At 43.6% G+C, this 16045-nt stretch overlaps 1 protein-coding gene and 1 non-coding gene across 21 annotated transcripts in view; one reads left to right on the top strand and one right to left on the bottom strand.

The window, feature by feature from the left end:
* ABLIM1 (actin binding LIM protein 1) overlaps positions 1-15171 on the bottom strand; it is a 230778-nt gene extending 215607 nt beyond the window's left edge. For 3 of the 20 annotated variants that reach the window (XM_009215407.4, XM_009215402.4, XM_017944336.3), the window contains exon 1: positions 8602-9943. In XM_009215407.4, the coding sequence (XP_009213671.3) occupies positions 8602-8845 (244 nt within the window). In that variant the 5' untranslated portion in view covers positions 8846-9943. Of the gene's footprint in view, positions 1-3127; positions 3722-8601; positions 9957-12078 lie in introns of those variants that run through there. The other 17 variants (XM_021943715.2, XM_017944343.3, XM_017944334.3 and 14 more) reach the window with 12 other exon arrangements.
* LOC116269624 lies at positions 7128-7227 on the top strand. The gene has a single exon (XR_004177242.1). It is a non-coding gene; the product is annotated as a small nucleolar RNA U13 (small nucleolar RNA).
* Positions 15172-16045: the final 874 nt, after the last annotated feature.

Below are 16045 nucleotides of genomic sequence, written 5' to 3'. Positions count from 1 at the left end.
AATATTAGCCAGGCGTGGTGGTGTGCGCCTGTAATCTTAGCTACCTAGGAGGCTGAGGCACAGAGAATCGCTGGAACCCGGGGGGCAGAGGCTGCAGTGAGCCAAGATCACGCCAGTGTGCTCCAGCCTGGGTGAGAGAGCAAGACTCTGTCAAATAAATATTAAATAAATAAGGTGTTGATATCAAAGATTTCTACCTTTGAGAAATATCTAGAATCCTCGTGCATATCATATCATAGTCTATCTAAAATCCTGACATACTTAAGTGCTGATTCTGCAAAGGGTTTCTCTAGTGCATTCTGGGTGTGCTGCTTTCTGAGGTTGAGAAAGGAATCTTCCTGATGACTATCTCTACACACCCTAACAAACAGCACACAGACTATGCTGCCTTCCTGTTGGCAGCCTTCATCTTCCATCCCAGGGACAGAATCACCCATCTGCTGACTACCTATTCACCTTATATTACCTTCCTACTAGCAGCCTTCGTCTGGTAGCCCATAGACAAATCAAGCCTGTGCTGGCCACCTGTCCACCCCAATGAGTAACACATAATCCATATCCCTTTCACAGTCTCACTCTGTCATCCAGACTGGAGTGTAGTAGTGCTATCTCGGCTCACTGCAACCTCTGCCTCCCAGGTTCAAGCAATTCTCCAGCCTCAGCCTCCTGAGTAGCTGGGACTACAGGCGCCCACCACCATGCCCGGCTAATTTTTGCATTTTTAGTAGAGATGGGGTTTCACTATGCTGGCCAGGTTGGTCTCGAACTCCTGACCTCATGATTCACCCATCTTGGCCTCCCAAAGTGCTGGGATTACAGGCATGAGCCGCTGTGCCCAGCCGCCACACGATCCATATTCCCTTTCTGTTAGCAGCATTGACTTGTACCCACGGCCGTCACGGGTCCATGACTAATTTGCCAAGTTAACAGGAGTCCATCCATAATCATCAGCACTGGGTCATGCCCCAGAATCATTAGGATCAAAGGATGGGAAATTAGGGATTTCTTTGAAAGTAAGCCACTCTTAGTAAGATTCAAATTTGTTTAAAGCCTGGATTAAAACAATGCCAAACAATAAACTTAAATAGACTGCTTTACCCTCTGACTTTAAATAAGATTAGTTTTTAAGTACATTTAATTAAAACGAATGGGGCATTGCAGCATATTTAGTTACTCAAGGAAGTAATTTATATGGGAACATTTCATGTGAAAATAGTTACTTGCCCACATTCCTAGGATTAAAAATAAAATAAAGAAACAAAACAAAAAGCAACCATCAAAAAACCAAAAAAAGCTGGACTAAGTAGATTCAGCGAGTGGAACTAAGTGGAAAATGTCTTACTTCTACCTTTTTCTTTCCACTCTCAGATCATTGGGCTATTTTCCTTTTACTCGTATTTTGGGTAAATCATATCTATTTTCCAGCTCAAATCGCAAAATCCTACTTTCTCTTTCCCTTCAGTGATATTTCTTTCCTTTGAAAACTAATTGTATTCGTTATCTAGACAATTATTCAATTTCTCACACATTTGGGTGAGAAGAGGGGGAAGTATTTATTGAGTTCCAACTAAATGCCAGAATTGTTTAAATATGTAGTTTCTCTTAGGGCTCATAATACTGCTGCAATGGGGGTAGCATTATCCACATTTTACATGCAAGAAAACTAAGGCTCAGATATATTAAGTAACTTACCCGGGTCACAGAACTGCAAAGAGCAGAGCTGGACTTTAAACTTGGCAGCGAGGTCTGACCCCACAGCCCTGAATTTGCAGCCACTTTGCTTTGCAGCTTCTCTTGGCCTCAGCTACTTGAAGGCAGGGGGACAATTTAATGCTGAACTGTATTCTTCCAACATAGTGATTTGATTTCGGCGAACGTTCACTCATTCATTTACTCATCACTCACAGCTTTTTTTTACATGCCAGGTACTATAATGGAATAAAAATAAGAGCACAGCTCTCTCCTTGCCCTCAGAGAGGACCTCAGTGTATGAAAAGGGAGAAGCTTATAAACAGGCAACTCGAACAAAGATATGCAGAGGATGCTATGAAAACACAGAGGAGGACGAGGCAAGAGGTAAGATCAGGCCTCCCCAGAGGAGGAAAAGCTTCACCTTCATCCTGCTGGGCCTCAGAGGAACTGGGGAGGCCATGCCAGGCAGCAGAATTGCACATACAAAGAGAGGCCCAACGTGAAAGGGTCCTTCAAATATCTGTAACAAAGAAGACTGATGCGGGTGCTTGGGGGTTAAGAGTGGGACGTGATAGAAAGGTTTAACCGTCAAGAGCTTGAAACATATGATTCTGGGAAATACGATTAAACTAATGGGATGAGAAGCCTAGGGAAGTGAACAGGGGTTATTTGTAACTATAAATAAATTTTTAAAAATACAAACTATTTAATGCTTTCCCAAATAGCTGAAACCTCAAATCCCTCTCCATTCATGCCCTTGCAAGATGTAGAAGTAACTGGCCACCACCTATCATCTCCATCCTCAGGAGAATAAAAGTTAAAGTAAGACTGCTGTTTGCGAGGAACCATATTCCATCAACAAACTGGATGTGGCCATGGGGATCCAGCATCCTGGAGGAACAGGAGGCCACAACGCAGTACATCTCCTTGCCAGCAGCAGACGCCTGTTACTACTTTGCCTCTCAAAGCAGCCTAGTCAAAGCCATCAGTCGGGAGAGCGGGTCTGAGGGCAGGAACCACATGCTGGTTCTTACCAACTTTCCCAGGATATATTTTTCATGGCTAGCTCAAACACTTCTCTCAAATTTAAGACAGGGCCTTCACACCTGAGTTCCAGGGTTTGCAGGGAATTAAAACCTTTTCCCCGACACAGCCTCTCAATGTCACCGGGAAGATGCTATAGAAAAGTTCCACAGCATCTTGAAGAATATGCTGTCTTTTTGAAAACAAAGCCATTTGCAGCCTTTGGCCTGCTATACCCAAGACGCTTCCCCGAGCCCTCTGACATACAGGTCTGGGGTTGTGGATTACTGAATGGGGTAAGAAGGGCACACTAAAAGAAAAATATTGTAGTGTTATATGTTCTGCTTAGTTTGAAAACAGGTTGGTATTGCTTTAAGAAACAATAATGTACCCAAGAGGTTCTCTCACTTACGTGATAATCTGAGTATCAGGGTCTTGGAAGACCACTCTGAGTGAAGACAACCCCTGGTATGCTGCACCTAACAGAAAGGTCTCAGCAGGTGCCTGAATCCGACGTGAACCACCTTTCTCTCTTCTGGGATATAAACTCCTTTTTCAGGGAGGGGACTGCCAAGTCTACTTTGGTCCCAGCTCTCCAGTCCAGAACATTCTGCTTTGGAATTTGGACTCAGCTGACAACATAATCACTGAATCCTCTCCAGATATCCTTGGGGCTTTTGATAATAGTACCAGTCTCTTGTTTGTTTGTCAAGAAGGTAATTGCCCTAAATATGTTATTTCATTTGTATGAGACCCAAAAGCTCCAAGGGACAGAAAGAAACACAGGTTCAAAAACTTCACTCTAATTTCCCACAGTAGAGTAAGGGAACATTCCATACAGACAGCTTGTATTTATGAGCTAGAGGAAGGAAATCTTTGCTAATTTTCCTGGCAACAGCAATTTACTTTATGGGAGTCTTCAAATTTGAGCTGCTGAAGTACTTAATGAACAATATTATTTACAAACTTTAGGTGTGCCAGTGTTCAGCACACCTCATGAATGACCACTCTTATGCTCCTCAGGCTGAGGCAGAGTGACATCGTGGTGGAGACCATGAACCTGGGTGTCAGGCAGACCCAAATCTAGTACTTACGTGACCTTTGGCAGGTCTCTTAACTGCATGCGCCCCAGTTTCCTTCTCTGTAAAATGAAATAAAAGTAATTCCTGCTTTGTTGAGTTATTGAGAATATCAAACATGGAAAAATCATAAAACACGTGGCCCAGGCGAGGTGTGGTGGCTTGCGCCTGTAATCTCAACACTTTGGGAAGCCAAAGCAGGAGGACTGTTGGAAGTCAGGAGTTTGAAACCAGCCTGGGCAACAAAGTGAGACCCTGTCTCTACAAAAAAATCAAAGAATTAGCTAGGCATGGTAGCATGTGCCTGTGGTTCCAGCCACATGGGAGGCTGAGGCAAGAGGATCACTTGAGCTCAAAAGGTGAAGGCTGCAGTGAGCCCTGTTCGCACCACTGCACTCCAGCCTGAGAGACAGAGGGAGACCCTGTCTCAAAAACAAAACCAAATAAAAAAAGACACTTATTACAATGTTTGAGATATAGTAGGCCCCCAGTGAATGACAGCTGTTCTTCTAGAATAGTACTACATCTACAGTGAGAAGCTGCAGAGGCTGGTTTGTATGTTTACTGATCTATTTCACTGATATATGTTCACTGATATATGTTCACTGATATATTTTTGTGGAAGCTATTTTGTATGTTCACTGATATATTTGTTTTGCCCACTTTTCCCATCTTCTTGCTAATTCATTGCTGTTGTTAAGTGAGGAAAACAATTTCTTCCCTTGCAACATCCAAGGGTTGTTTTGAGCATAACAAAGGACAGATACGCATGGGGACACTTGGAAAATCATGGAGTCCAGCACAACTCAAAGCAGGGATTGAGCACCAGACAACAACAGGAAGCTGCAGCATCTTGAGATCTTTCTGACAGCTGCAGGAGGCCTGTGCCAAATATTCCTGAGCACCCTGCCAGGAGCTGCTCCTGAACACTCTGGGGCTTCGTAGCACAGGAACACGCATGGCTGCAGGAGGGCGCACTTCCTCCAAGCACCTGTCCTAAACAGGATGCTCTGAGCACACAGTGGCTTCCTGGGAACCCCACGTCCTGTGCAGCATCTATAGTTGTGGGCCTCTATTGTTTCACAGCATGGAAGGCAAACAATAGAAATTATTTTTATCAATAATAAACAATTTTTCTTATTTTATTTTTTTAATTCAACCTCCATAGAGATTGTCAAAAATGACTAATGCTGACTATATTGCAACTCTATTATTATTACTGAAATTAGCATTTACCGTATGCTTCTGTGCACCACTACACCAAACACTTTGATATGCACGTTCTCATTCTTTAAATTTATTTTTATCGCTATTTACGATTTTTAAAATTGAGATAGGGTCTTGCAATGTTGCCCAGGCTGGTCTTGAACTCCTAGGCCCAAGTGATCCTCCTGCCTCAGCCTCTCAAGTAGCTGGTACTATAGGCCCACACCACCATGCCCAGCCAGGTTCTCATTGAGTCCTCATAATCAATACTGCCCTTAGACACAAGCAAACAGGGCCCCTGCCCTAACCCTATTCCTTCCTCAAAAATGTCTAAGTGCGCTCTGGTACCTGGGATCGCTGGGGCCAGCAGTGCTGTCCGGATGGGGAATCTGAGCCTTCTCTTCACAGATCTCTCTAGTGATCCTCTGCATCTCTCCCATACTGGGCAAAGGGTTGGCCAGATGCCCCAAGGAACCCCAGGAGTCATGCCAATGGGGTTTCTTGGGGCCCTGGAGCTGGCTCCATTCTAGGAGACAAGCCTAGCAAGCAATCACTTCCTCAGGCTGGTGTGGCATTTCTTTCCCATGACTGAAACAGACTGAGCTGTTGACACACTGCCTTTGGGTGACTCAAGTTGTTTATATAGACAGGAGCCCTACAAAAAATATTTGCCCAGGGCCCCATCTACTCTAGGGATAGGCCTGCTCAAAGTGATCATATAAGGTATGCATTCCCTGCCTGCCTTAGGGACAGAGAAACGCACTTGGAATTCCTAACTTCCCAAAGTAACACATTTAGTGAGTAGAAGAGCTGGGAGTCAAATTCTGGAATGTCCAACCTCCAAGTCACAAGACTTAACTAATCTCCCAGATTTCCTTATCTGCCTCCACTAAGATATGGATATCCCAATGATGATTACCTTTCCTGTATCCAAAACTCTCTGATACTGTTAATTCTCTTGTTCCCTCGTGAGGGAATCTGCTGATAAGTCATTATCCAGCATGCTTTCATTAAACTAAGCTTACCTGGCTTCCCCTTGCCTTCCTGCCTTCTCCTCCCAACAGATCTTATCTCTCTTTCAAGAGCAACAGTGGCTCACTCCAAAAATATCTGATCTGAGTCTCTTTGAGTAGAAACATTCCACAGAAGCACCAAAGTCATTCAGAATAAAGTGTTAGCTCTGGCAGAAATCTATATGTTTCATTTTTATTCCTATTTGTGGAATAAAACGTTTTTTCCTCAATAAAGGGATTCTAGGTATCCACTAGTATGTGGATCTGATTTTTGAGGGAGGTGTCCTTTGCTGCAATAGGCATAGTCAGTTGGTTCTGAACAAAGTCTTCTGAGCAGAGCTTGTAAGGGGACTGGGAAGAAGGCGTGGCTTCTCCATCCCCACTCCCTGCTACCCTAAAAAGGGATGTGCCTGGAATCATGACGAGAAGCTTGTTAAGAGTAAGAGACAAGGAGCTGTCACCATCAGCAGCTGTCAGTATCCTGTCCTGCCTGAGCACTGACCTGCTCCTCAGCCTTCTCTGTCCCAGCCGAAGCTCTGTAGAGTCCCAGTGAGACACCGCTTCACACCCATTAGGATGGCTAGAACAAAAAAGTCAGATAAGGCCAGGCGTGGTGGCTCACGCCTATAATCCCAGCACTTTGGGAGGTGGAGGTAGGCAGGTCACCTGAGGTCAGGAGTTCCAGACCAGCCTGGCCAACATGGTGAAACCCCACCTCTGCTAAAATTACAAAATTAGCCAGGTGTGGTGGCACGTGCCTGTAATCCAAACTACCTGGGAGGCTGAGGCAGGAGAATCATTTGAACTCGGGAGGCAGAGGTTGCAGTGAGCCAAGATCAGGCCATTGCACTCCAGCCCGGGCAACAAAGTAAAACTCCGTCTCAAAAAAAAAAAAAAAAAAAAAAAAAAAGGCAGATAATAGCAAGTATTAGCAAGGATGTGGAGAAACTGGGACCTTCATATGCTGCTGGTGGGGATGTAAAATGGAATAACCGCTTTGTAAAATAATCTAGAAGTCCTGCAGAAGGTTAGACATAGACTTATTACATGACCCAGAAATTCCACTCCTAGGTATATACCCAAGAGCCCTGAACATATCATATGTCCACATAAAAACCTGTATATGATGATTCTTTTGATGTGTTCATGCATGTGTGTGTGAGGTGTGCCACCTTTGAACCTTGTTATGACATTGGCACATTACCCATCTGACATGAAAAAAGAGAGAAAAAAAAAACCTCGTATATGAATATGCATAGGGGCATGATTCATAAGAGTCAAAAGTTGGAAACATCCCAAATGTCCATCAGCTGGTGTAAGGAGAAACAAATTGTGGAATATCCATACAGTGAAATAGTATCTGGCCATAACAAGGAATAAAGTACTGACATGTGCTACAACATGGGTGAACCCTGAAAACGTGCTAAGTGAAAGCAGCCATAAACGAAAGACCACGTGTTATAAATTCCCTTCACATGAAATATCCAGAATAGGGAAATCTAAGAGGCAGAAGTAGATTTTGATTTCTTCAGGCTGAGAGATGGGGGTGAAGAGGTTGGGGTGGGGAGGCAATAGCTAAAGGGTACGGGGTTTCTTTTTGAGGCAGTGAAAATATGTATGTAACACATCAGTAACATACTAAAACCCACTGAACTGTATACTTTAAATGGATGAATTTTATAGCCTATGAATTATAGCTCAATAAAGCTATTGAAAGCTGATTGCAACAAAACAGAACATCTTAACTCCCTTACTTTGGCTAAACTGAATCCAGTTCAACTCTGGCTGTCCAAGAATGATGAGGAATATGTTATGCTTCCTGGCTCATTTGACTTAACTTCATACATTCATAGGGACCATGGTTAATCACCTTCTGCTTCCTGTACTACTTCTAGTGCTGACTTTGACAAGGCGTGAGCAGTTGGGTAGGTATCATCTTCATTAATAAAGGCACCATGATAACTTCAAAGTCAGAAAACTCCCAAGTGCAATAACTCTATCCTGAGAGTGGGTCTTCTCTACCTCTTTCCCAGGCAGAGGGATGAGTGACACGTTTTAATGAGCTTCACTGAAAAGAAGCCTCAACAAGTTCTCTCAATATTACAATGCTTTCTTTTTATTTTATTTTATATTTTTTAGAACATTTCACAAGACGAGCCCTCCCTACACAGTGACACAATTTGGACCTCAATTTTACTTAGGTCATCTTGTGCTAGCCTCCATCTCCCGCCTTGAATATTTTCTTTCCGTTCATCCTTTGTCATATGAAATAACAGCATCTACAGATAGAGATCTTTCTTTTCCATCATACTTCCTATTACTGACAGTTATTCCTACCAAGTTTGGAAAGAGATACATTTGTTACTGAAGATCATAAAATCCTGGACAAAAATATCCTCGGAATTTAGCTCCATAGCTGTACTTATGTTACATTCTCCATTTCTCCCACCCTCACCCCCATTAATTATATATTAAGGATAGTGTTTCCTTTGAAGAACACATCACGGAAGAATGATCTGGATAGTACTCTCTTAATTACGCCAATCACAAAACACAAAACCACGTCCAGAGAGGGTTATTTTACTTACCAAAAGGATCAACGCTGTTACATACGCGCCCACGTGGGCAGTAGTCCTCGGGACAGAGATACAGCAAATGGGTGACAGTGGCACGCCTGTGAGCGGGGAAGGAGGTCCCAGAGACCCTCCGGTCCTCAACAATCAGTCTCTTTCTGTTCGAGCCCCTGGCACCGGTTCTCTCAGATGAGGTGACTTTGCTTTTCTCAGAGCTGCACAATTTCCCCAGACACTTTAGACCAAGGAAGGCAGGCATCTTGGCATGGATTTCCAAGAAATGAGAAATGGGCAGCGGGGGCCCAAGGAGCGGTGCTGGCCCACAACTCTCTCTGTTCCCCTGGCTCCTTACTGTCTCCTTTTCTCACTGCCCAGCAAAGAAGATTAAGGCAGATGTATTTAAGTGATTACCCTCAAGAGCTTAGGGTGCCATATTCTCAGTCAGATGATTAGGTATAAAAACAGCCACTACCAGGAACTCAGTCTCAGACATGAATGCATATTTGAACATCAGATTAATATCCAGAACAAGAGAAAGAATATAGCTGTAATATCTACAAGAATTCTCCTGCAAATACTCCTAGAATATTCAGTATCATCTGGTAAGAGTACTGAGAATAGGGCTAGGGATATATACACATATTTTGTATAATCTAAAAATGTCTATCAGAAAAATCCCAGGGTAATAATTCCAAGTTCTCCAGTATTTCAGATCTCACAGGTGGAGGTGGGGGAGGCTCGATTAAAGATCCTCAGCTTTAACTTGTGACAAATCCAGCTCTCAGCCGTAGCAAACAATCATTTCCTTTCCATTTTCTAGAAGGGAACCCCTCCCCTCAGTACCAGGAAAATCCTTCTGCCTCATTCCATTAAGCCAGTGTTTACTGTCTTAAAGTTGTTTCATGGGTTTTCTCTGATGGCAGAATCATATGATGGAGACAGAATTAACATGTAGGTAGCTTCAGCTTTTCACAAAATTACAAGCTAGAAGGATCTTCACGGAATTAATGTATTGCTATAAAAAGGACAACCCCCAGTAATTATCATTTACTCTTTAACATCCACACAGTAAGATGCAGTACAATATGTGACCGTATGTGACCGTCTACAACCATACAAAAGTCACAAGCCAAAATGAATAAACTCACACTCCTTCTCCTGTCATTGGGCTATTATGTTCTAATATAAATTTCTTTTTATTAAAACCCTAGAATAGAACTATAGAGCTGACAAGGCCATCAAAGGTAATGTAGTCCAGTAGTTCCCAAATACTGCTGCGCATAAGAACCATCTGCCGGTATGGTTGCTCACGCCTGTAATCCTAGCACTTTGGGAGGCTGAAGTGGGAGGATGGCGTGAGGCGTGAGGCCACTTCGAGACCAGCCCTGGCAACATAGCAAGACTATGTCTCTACAGAAAAAAAAAAAAAAAAAAAATTAAAAGATTAGCCAAGTGTGGTGTCATGCATCTATAGTCCCAGCTACTCGGGAGGCTGAGGCAGGATGATTGGTTGAGCCCAGGAGTTTGAGGTTACAGTGAGCTACGATTATGCCACTGTACTCGTAGGTGACTGGGTAAGACTCTGTCTCAAAAAAAAAAAAAAAAAGAAAAAAAAATTTGTAGAACTTTTGAAAAAATACAAAATATATATATGGGATTCTTGCATGTAGGGGTCAAGAACTTACTTTTTTTAATACTTTAAGTTCTAGGGTACATTGCCCAATGTGCAGGTTTGTTACATAGGTATACATGTGCCATGTTGGTGTGCTGCACCCATTAACTCGTCATTTACATTTCTAAACATTCTCCCAGACTAGTGCCAGCACTCAGGAAGCACTGATCTACACCAGCCTTTAAGATGAGGAAGGTAAGTCTCAGAGAAGACGCAACTTTCTCAGGACAATGCAGAAAGCCTAGGGTGGAGCCAGGTCTTCTGAATTCCACGCTATGACTCTTCCTATCCAATAGGTCCTTCCACAAAGGCCCCAGGCAGATGATGCAGAGAAAGGAAATTCTTGCTTCTTTTGTTACTAGTTCCTCATCTATTGGCAACACAATTCAAAAACCTGAGAATTCCAATTGGCTGGAATTATTCTATGCCAATGGGAAGCACGGTGGGAATGGAAGAAACAGACACTGTCTGGGGCACTCAGACTGCGTGGACTTGGGGAAAGTGGGAACATGGGACTTCTACCACTACCGAAGTCACATCTCAAAATTTCTGCTCCAAAATTCTGGGAATTAAGCCCGACACCAACCTCCAAAGTCTTCCTCTAAAAACAGTTTACAAAGCAGGTAAAACAATCTGTATGTGTTCTTTTCCCTGCTTGCCTATTTTGAAGAACCTTCGGATACACAATGTAAGATGTTCTATCAATGCTTCTCAAAATGAGGGTAAGGGATAAAAGACCACACATTAGGTGCAGTGTACACTGCTCGGGTGATAGGTGCACCAAAATCTCAGAAATCACCACTAAAGAACTTACCCATGTAACCAAACACCACCTGTTCCCTCCAAAACTATTGAAATTTTAAAAAAAAGAAAGAAAAGATATACAACTGGAAAAAAGAGTGGCATTCATCCGTCAAAAAACCAAAAAAACATATTTCCCAAAATGTGATTTCTGGGCCAATTTGTTTAAGATGGAGATCCCTGAGGGCCACCTCAGCCCTACCAGGTTCTTCTAGAGTGTTTTCTAATAAACATTGTAGTGTGGAAACTCCTGCCTTTCACTGTTAATTCTTTCTTGCTGTGTTTCCTAGAGCTCTGCTCTTTGAAACCGAGAACCTGAGCAGCTACTTGCTTATATGTATTTACATGGTCTTTTTGTGAAATACAGATGCGTTTATACAGAGACACGTGATGCAGCCACTTTGAAGGCAGGCTCTGGAACACAGTAACAACGCACGAACATAGACTTTGGACAGAAAAGAGATTATATCCTTCAAACCCAGCATCTTCCTGACCTGGAAAAAAGGTAACTATTCCATAACAAAGTTGTTCTGCTTTCTTGGTCCCTAAACTCGTCAAGTATTGCCCACAAAAACTATTTCCACTGCATTAACTCTACCTCAATGCTTAGCCATCGTATCTGCAGAGCATACACAGGACACTCCTAAATTTTTTTTTTTTTTTTACAAGTTTACAGATCCATATATTTAGTTCAAGATGTAACTGTCTTCTAAGAGACTGCGAAAAGGAAAAGAAAATAAATTCTTATTCAATAACGGAATTATACGTAAGAATTTTGATACATTTTGTTAATTTTAGGTCAGGATGCAAAGTAAACTACATATGGATCATAAAGACGGCTAAAGAGAATAACAAATGGCTGCTTGCTTTTAAAGACAATCGAACTACATATAAATGTGAGGGGGCTGACTCCATTCTCAGGCAGTGGAGAGGGATGAGAGTTCAGATGCTGGCAGCAGTGACTGCAGACACCTGTGAACTAAGTTCCACTCCCCAAGTGCTCAGAGCTTTTCACTTACCCTCCTCCACATGGCTCCAGTTAAATACCTAGCAGAGGCCAAGCCTCCAGCCTTAAAAATAGACTTGCAGTGGTATCTGCCTGACAGCAACCTTTTCACCCAGGAAAGTACAGTTGGGGAAGACCCTAAAGAAGCACCAGTGGATTCAGGTCTTTCATCGCTTCCTTCTGCCACAGCCCACATGAAACTACAGTCACAGCAATCACAAAGGAGTGCAGTGGGTTCTGTGACCGTTTCTATGGTTCTATGATATGATATCACAATGCACCACATTACAAAGCTAATGATAATTACAAACGTTGAACTTCTGCCCAAGATTTTGCTGGCCTGTGTATCTTATCAGATAGGAAATTCCTAATCTTTCTAGAAGCAGTTCCACTGTACCTACTCAAGCTCTTCTATGATAAATTATGAAAATGAACCATCAGTGGGAAAATTCACCAAGGGGCACTGTGGACACCCAACCTTTGCATGCTGTAGGAGCTCAATAAACACCCGATGTGATGAGCCCCAGCCCAAAGCCAGGCGTTTTGGGGCTACACAGTGCTCGGGGAACAGATGCCTCAATTACTGGTCTTTCTTCATCAGTCACAGTGGTTCTCCACAAATGAACATGGACTTTATTCTATATAGTGATTTAAGTCTTTTTCGCAGATAAGTGTCCCCTCCCTGCTTAAATCATCTGCTAGGATCTACTTGCTTCTCACTAAAGAATAAAATTTTGTCAGAGAGCAAATTGCCACCTTACAATGCGAATATTTACGGAATTTAGTTTGCTAAGGAAATGGTCTGCAGTTAGCCTGTGGCCTCATCAGTGCCAACGGGGTTACTTTTCATTTTTGTTGTTGCTTTTTAATCAAAATGAACAAACAAAAAGACTTTGGCATGCCTTCTAAAAACACCTGCAGTTGCTCACAAGTCAGGATGATCTTTGCTGCTAAACAGAACAGATTAAGTGGGAAGGCTGTGAAAAAGGGGTGCAACTGGACTTCCAGGTAGCGATGACTCGGCCCATTTGAGGTTCTCCTGCTCAGCAGTGGCTATCCCTGCTCCCTGCTCCCCGCAAGTCCTAAAGTTCAGTCCTTCTGCATGGTCAGCCCTGGGCATCTTCTCTGCAAAGCCCAATGTTTAAGGGGTCTTACCCATCCCTCCAAAGCAGGCTGTGATTTTCTGAGCATACTGGCACAGGCTCCGGTCTGGGCAGGTCTCCTCTGGAAGGCCTGCTTCCTCCATCCCTCTGCATGCAGCTGCTTCTCTTCCCGTAATGCCACTTGCCCAAGACCTGCTCAAAATGGAACAAGCAGCCAAACACCCTCTTCCATATCTTCTCTATTAATAATTCAGATACTACATAAAATCTGCTGAGCATTCAGGATTGAGAGCACCACGGCACTCTGAGGACTGAAGCATAATTAGTTTAACAGGCATCAAGTGTCTCAAATTACTCTCTGACAATACTCTGCATAGGCAACGTTCCCAAAGTGCAATGAGAGGCAGGCTTGGAATGCCTTCAAGAAAGCAGCCACAGATGAAGATCAGCTCAGAGTGGGGTCACAGGTACCCCCTGAGCTCCAACTCCATATGTTAGACAAGACACTCCCATGAATCTCCTCCACAGAATCAGAGCACTGAGGTGCTGCCCACACATCACAATCCACCAGGCCGCAGTCTTTGTCAGCGGCCAAACCTTCTCTATGCCCTCAACCCATCTCTTCATCCTGCCCATGCTTCTTTTGCTTTTCCTGAAATTCCTCAACCTCCTTCTCATTGGAACTTTCTGAAAATCTACCTGTGCTTAAAAATGCAGCTCAAACATTACCTCCTCCATACAGGCTTCCAGAATCACTCTGATTAGAATCAATTTCTTCCTATCTTGTCCCCAGACAGCAGCTCTCCCATGGTATTTATAATCCTGCCTTGCAATAAGGTTACCTATAGACTGTCTTATTTCTCCTGCCAGCTGCTAAGCTGCTGGAGTGCAGGAGTCTTGCCTTTGTCACCCTGTTTCCTTTACATGAGGCTCTGTATATACTTAGTACTCAATGCCTTATAAATAACCTTTGGTAATTCTCTATAAGTCACTGTGAAATGTGAGTAGCCAATACTTGAAAAGGCAGATATGAAAGACAAAACACACTCTGGCCATTATTAATGCTCTGCTAGAAGAGGAAAATGTACACATTCTATACTATAGTGTCTAAGAACTGCTATACTACATATACAGCTGCAAGATATAATTATCATCCTCCTGGTTAGAGCATATCTAAGTGCCACTGAACTGGAAGGCACTAAGTGGCAGGCACATGCCCGAGAGGCCCTGGCCAGCTGTGGACATAGGAAGCTGTCCCAGTAGTTGGTAATTAGGAGACAGGCTGTCCTTGCTGGTGGGATAAATAGCTGAGTGTAGAACCAGAAACCCCAGCGTCAGCATTTCTCTGCACCTCCCCTGACAGAGGTGCTGACCCTGGAGCAGGTGCACGGTGCCTGCCTGCTCCAGCTTCCCCACCGTGGCTCTCCCAGGAGGAAAAATGCAGAGGGAAGCGTTTCTAATGGCACCGTTTGAAGTATTTATAATTCGTCTCTCTCAACACTGAAAAGCTCTGACTCACTCTGGCAAACCTCATGTTCACTGTCAATTTACTAGGAAATCTCCAGTACCCCAGATAATCTATTTTCTGACTATGCTATTATCAGGGCTTCTCGCTCACTGGCTTCCTTTTTTGAGATCTTTCACCTGTGGACTTCAGCTTTAGCTTCACAGAACCTCCTATAGTTTATGGTCACAAGAAATATGTAAGCTAGATAAGGAACAGAACAGGAGACTGGGTTAAAATCAGTGTCAGGCTCTTCTCTATCCTTTGAGACTGTGAGCTAACTAAAACATTCATTAAGTGCCTACAATAGGATGGGCCAGGTGACAGCAGCCTTAATGATGAATAATGTAGCAGCCCACAAAGAGCACACACATTAGCAGGAAACCAGGCATGGGTGTGCCTAACTACAGTGCAACATGGTAAATACCATGCCAGTGTATCGTTATAGCAGTAAAAGTCTGGGGGTTTGACTTAGAGTTTGGGGATATGGTTAATGATCTCTTAATTTTCTTTTTAATTTTTTTTTTTTTTTTTTTGGAGACGGAGTCTCGCTCTGTCGCCCAGGCTGGAGTGCAGTGGCCGGATCTCGGCTCACTGCAAGCTCCGCCTCCCGGGTTTACGCCATTCTCCTGCCTCAGCCTCCCAAGTAGCTGGGACTACAGGCGCCTGCCACCTTGCCCGGCTAGTTTTTTTGTATTTTTTTTTAGTAGAGACGGGGTTTCACTGTGTTAGCCAGGATGGTCTCGATCTCCTGACCTCGTGATCCGCCCGTCTCAGCCTCCCAAAGTGCTGGATTACAGGCTTGAGCCACCGCGCCCGGCCTAAATTTTTTAATGTTTCTCTCTTTTTAAAAAATTTTTATTTTACTTTATTTTTGAGATGGAGTCTCGCTCCGTCACCCAGTCTGGAGTGCAGTGGTGTGATCTTGGCTCACTGCAACCTCTGCCTCCTGGGTTTAAGCAATTCTCCTGCCTCAGCCTCCCAAGTGGCTGGGATTACAGGTGTGTGCCACCATGCCTGGCTAATTTTTGTATTTTTAGTAGAGACGGGGTTTTGCCATGTTGGCCAGGCTGGTCTTGAACTCCTGGCCTCAGGTGATCCGCCCACCTCAGCCTCCCAAAATGTTGGGATTACAGGCATGAGCCATGGCCTAATGTTTCTTTCTTAATAAAATGTTCCAGAACAGAGATGTGGCGTATGTTTCACATTTTACATGAACAACTTTATGTATTTCTATTGCATTCCCAATGATGACACGCACACACACAAGGCTTTCAGTCCACAAGGGGTGTGTCAAATGTGCTCCCTCGCATTCGCTAGATGCTGTGCTCTGATTTTTTTGAAAGAGCATGAGAGGGAAAGATTAAGTCACC

Source organism: Papio anubis, chromosome 11 (genome assembly GCF_008728515.1).
Source record: "Papio anubis isolate 15944 chromosome 11, Panubis1.0, whole genome shotgun sequence".
In the NCBI taxonomy this organism is placed as follows: Eukaryota; Metazoa; Chordata; class Mammalia; order Primates; family Cercopithecidae; genus Papio; species Papio anubis.
Note: the sequence above shows the minus strand (reverse complement) of the source record. Positions and strands in the feature narration are given on the sequence as shown.